This window comes from Vigna umbellata, chromosome 11 (genome assembly GCF_029865625.1).
Source record: "Vigna umbellata cultivar VRB3 chromosome 11, Vumbellata_1.0, whole genome shotgun sequence".
Taxonomy (NCBI): Eukaryota; Viridiplantae; Streptophyta; class Magnoliopsida; order Fabales; family Fabaceae; genus Vigna; species Vigna umbellata.
This window is the reverse complement of record NC_142175.1, coordinates 8,741,426-8,745,165: the sequence shown is the minus strand read 5'-3', so window position 1 is coordinate 8,745,165 and position 3,740 is coordinate 8,741,426. Positions and strand designations below refer to the sequence as shown.

Genomic DNA, 3,740 nt, shown 5'->3' with positions numbered 1-3,740 from the left:
TCATACATTTCTTCTCGAGTTAAGGGTGGTAGTGTGATTTTGTTTCTCTTGACATTCGTTGAAAGCCTTTTTCAATTGATAATATGGGTGATTACATCTCAAAAGTCTCTAGAGGCCAATCAAACAAGTCTTCCTCCCATGTTTTAGTTGATGATAACTTGTGTTTTCTTCCCATTATAACCACTCAAATTTTCATAAGTTGGAAAGCCATTAATGGTGTAAAATGACAATGCTCATAAATTAAAGTTTGATTTTACATATGCATCAAACACCTTAACTCTTTCCTCCCATAATAATCTTAAATCTTCTATCAATGATGTTAGATAAACATTTCTATCATTTCTAAGTTGTCTTGGTCTAAATATCATCATAGCTAACATAATGTTTTTTCTTAAGCAAGTTATAAGTGATCATCAAAATGGGTCATACACTACAAGAAAAATCGCAATTATATACGGTCGAAATCGGTATATAACCTCCAAAATCCGTATAAAAAATGGTGTTATATACGGATTACATACGACCAAAAATTCGTATATAAAAAGGGTGTAGATAACATTATATACGGATTATCCGTATATAAGTTATATACGGATTATCCGTATATAAGTTAAACAGTTTTTGATCAATTCACGTGAATAGCATACCTGCTCATCCAAACATACAATTTACAAGACCTGCCCATACTAAACAGACAATTCACAAGACCTGCACATTATATCCATTCACAAATTTGACAAATAAATTAAGTCTTAAAACCTACAAACAAGCATTTCACATTAAGCCTAATAAGAAAGTTTACATAATTGCTAATTATAATAGGTTCAAATAACATGAAATAAGTTATTGAGGGAATAAGTTTGAGTCATAATAGATGCCCTACTTCTAAAAAACATAACTAGTAATCTCCATAAACATTTTCATCTTGTGGTTGGTCTGTTGGTTGCTGTGGTTGTTGTGGTTGTTGTGGTTGATGTGGTTGTTGTAGTTGTTGTGGTTGTTGTGGTTGTTGTAGTTGAACATTAGTTTGTGGCTGATTTTGGGATTGAAAAATTTGTTGTGCAATTGCGACTGCAGGAGGCGGAAGGTACTGCATTATGACGCCAATAAAGCCTTGCAATTGAGAGTTCATCGGTCGAAGTTGGTCATCATGGGTTGATACTCGTGTGTGGAGGTTAAAAATGTCCTCTACAATCGGTTGCTGAGAAGAAGATGCCTGTGTCTGTTGTATGTAACTATCGACATAGTCATCTTGAGCACTGACATTTCCAATGCCGTATACGCATCCCTTGTACCTTCCACCAGCAACGTCCAACCAACATTGGTTCCTCAATCTTTCCTCATCTTGAGGGTCTAGGGGAGCACATGCTGAAGCACCAACAGATGCTGTCTCAGATCTTATTTGAGAAAATTTTGCTTCAAACTCTTTCTGTTAAATGAATACATGATTATCGTTAAATAGATAGACCTAAGAATTAGAACCTAATAAAGAATATAATAGAGTTAGTAGAAACTAACATGTGTCCGCCTAGACCTTTCATCGACAAATTCTCCTGTTGATGCTCGAATATGTGTCTGCTGAAATATTTCATCAACATGCACTGACCGACCAAGCTCCTGTGACTGCAACCAAAGAAGATGTAAGTTTTTAACATCAAATATTTGTAAAGTTTATCAGTAGAAATGTAAAAATAAATTTATATGTACTAGACGAATTGCATGCTCATGCACGCTAATGGATCCCCCAGTGTGCAAACAACCACCCTTGTCAGATGTCCTGTTCTTTTTGGCTGTTTCACATTTTTGTCTATAAAGTGGCATGTTCCACTTCTCCAAAAGACCATTCCAAACAATATCCCCCATCCAATTAGGTTTTTTTCCTTCTGTTCGAGCTTTTTTAAACATCTCAGATAATCTATGAGATGCTTTGGTGTGGAAATTTTTTTTCACCTTTTCTTCATGGTTAGACCTCCATGAAACCTTTCTCTGTTGACAAAAAAGATGAATATTGGATAAGATAATTGAGGACCTTAACATTTAAAATTAACTGTAGTACATAATGTAAATAAACACAAGTGTACCTTAAAACGCTCAAAGAAAACATCTCTTTGTGTCTGAGGTATTTGTCCCCATGTCACCCATGGCTCATCAAACTGTTGCTTGATGGTGGCAACATTACGTACGCCACCATTATATACAAAGCTTCGCGCTCAAAGCTTCACGCTCAAAGGTGCCATTACGTATATAAATATTTTTTTCATTATATACGGATTTATCCGTATATAATGGATTTCCCAATATTCGTATATAAGATCCGTATATAATACGTTTATTACATACCGATCTAATACGTATATAATGATCCGCGGGTAACTAGCTATTTTCTTGTAGTGATAAACTATGCTTGTTACTTAAATTATCATAACGATTCATCCTATCAATTGCAAGACCAAGCCTCAAATTTCTTGGGTCACTCCCAAATTGTGCTTAGAGGGTATCAATTTTCTTCTGTTAGGGTGAATTAGTTGCATGTTGTAACAATTCATGACGTTTTCTTACAAGGCCTAAATCATGGTATGATGGGAAGATACCATATACACTTTTTTAGGAGGACCTTTCTTCATGTTATCTTCATCATCGTCATCATATTTCATTTTGTATCGCGATACTCCGAATCTTGGACATACCTCAGTCAATGTTTTTAACTCTTTTCTGTACTACATACTGAACTTACAGGAAAACACTAAAAATATGGTCGGGGGTGGGGGATGGGGGGTGGGTGAGATTTGAATAGTGTTTTAAAATTCTTTTTGCAACATTGTGTCTGATCTTTGAGTGAGAATTGGTAGAGGGAATATTTTAGATGTTGAATTTTATACGTATTGTTTAGTGAGATTTCACAGCATGCATCATGTATAACTTTTAAACTCTTGTGATAAAGGTAAGTGTGAGTTTCCAAAGGAATACTTTAAGTGCCCTACAAATGAATAAATTGTGTTTGCTCACATTTTCTAATTCTCATAATCAGTGTCTAGTGAATGCAAGAAGATAAATAGTTTAAATGACTTATCTAGATGCTATCTTTTTAAAGTAAAGACAATAAGACATTTAATAGAATAAATCACAGACACACAAGTTTTATAATTGTTCACTCCAACTAAGCTACATCCAGTCTCTCCCAATAACTCTTGAGGTTTCATTTATCATTTTCAACGATTAAATATAAGTTTGACCTACTCCTGGTTATGTAGTATTTTTTGCCACTCCTAGTATCCCTAGACTCCCGTCTAGTTGAGTTTAACCCACTCCTGGTTGTGTAGTATTATTCACCACTCCTAGTATCCCTAGACAATCTTGGTATCTCACTGATACACTACCTAGTTGAGTTTCACCCACTCTTGGTTGTGTAGTATTATTCACCACTCCTGGTATCCTTAGACAATCCTAGTATGTCACTAATACACTGCCTAGTTAAGTTTCACCCACTCTTGGTTGTGCATTATTATTCACCACTCCTGGTATCCCTAGACAATCTTAGTATCTCATTGATACACTGCCTAGTTGAGTTTCACCCACTCATGGTTGCCAAGTATTCTCGCCACTTTTGGCATCTGAGTATTCTAGTCACTCTTGGCACCTGAGTATTCTAGCCACTCCTAGCACCTGAGTATTCTAGAAACTCATAACATCTGAGTATTCTAGCCTCTCTTGGCACCTAGAAAATTCTGGTATCTACTTGA

The 3,740-nt window shown here is 35.6% G+C and overlaps 1 protein-coding gene across 1 annotated transcript; it reads right to left on the bottom strand.

The window, feature by feature from the left end:
* Positions 1-898: 898 nt before the first annotated feature.
* On the bottom strand, positions 899-1,872 carry LOC124840151 (uncharacterized). Its single transcript, XM_047316191.2, has 3 exons — positions 1,708-1,872; positions 1,519-1,623; positions 899-1,429 (listed from the first exon to the last, which is right to left on the bottom strand). The coding sequence occupies exons 1-3, from the start codon at positions 1,861-1,863 to the stop codon at positions 899-901; spliced, it is 792 nt and encodes a 263-aa protein (XP_047172147.2). The 5' UTR covers positions 1,864-1,872.
* Positions 1,873-3,740: the final 1,868 nt, after the last annotated feature.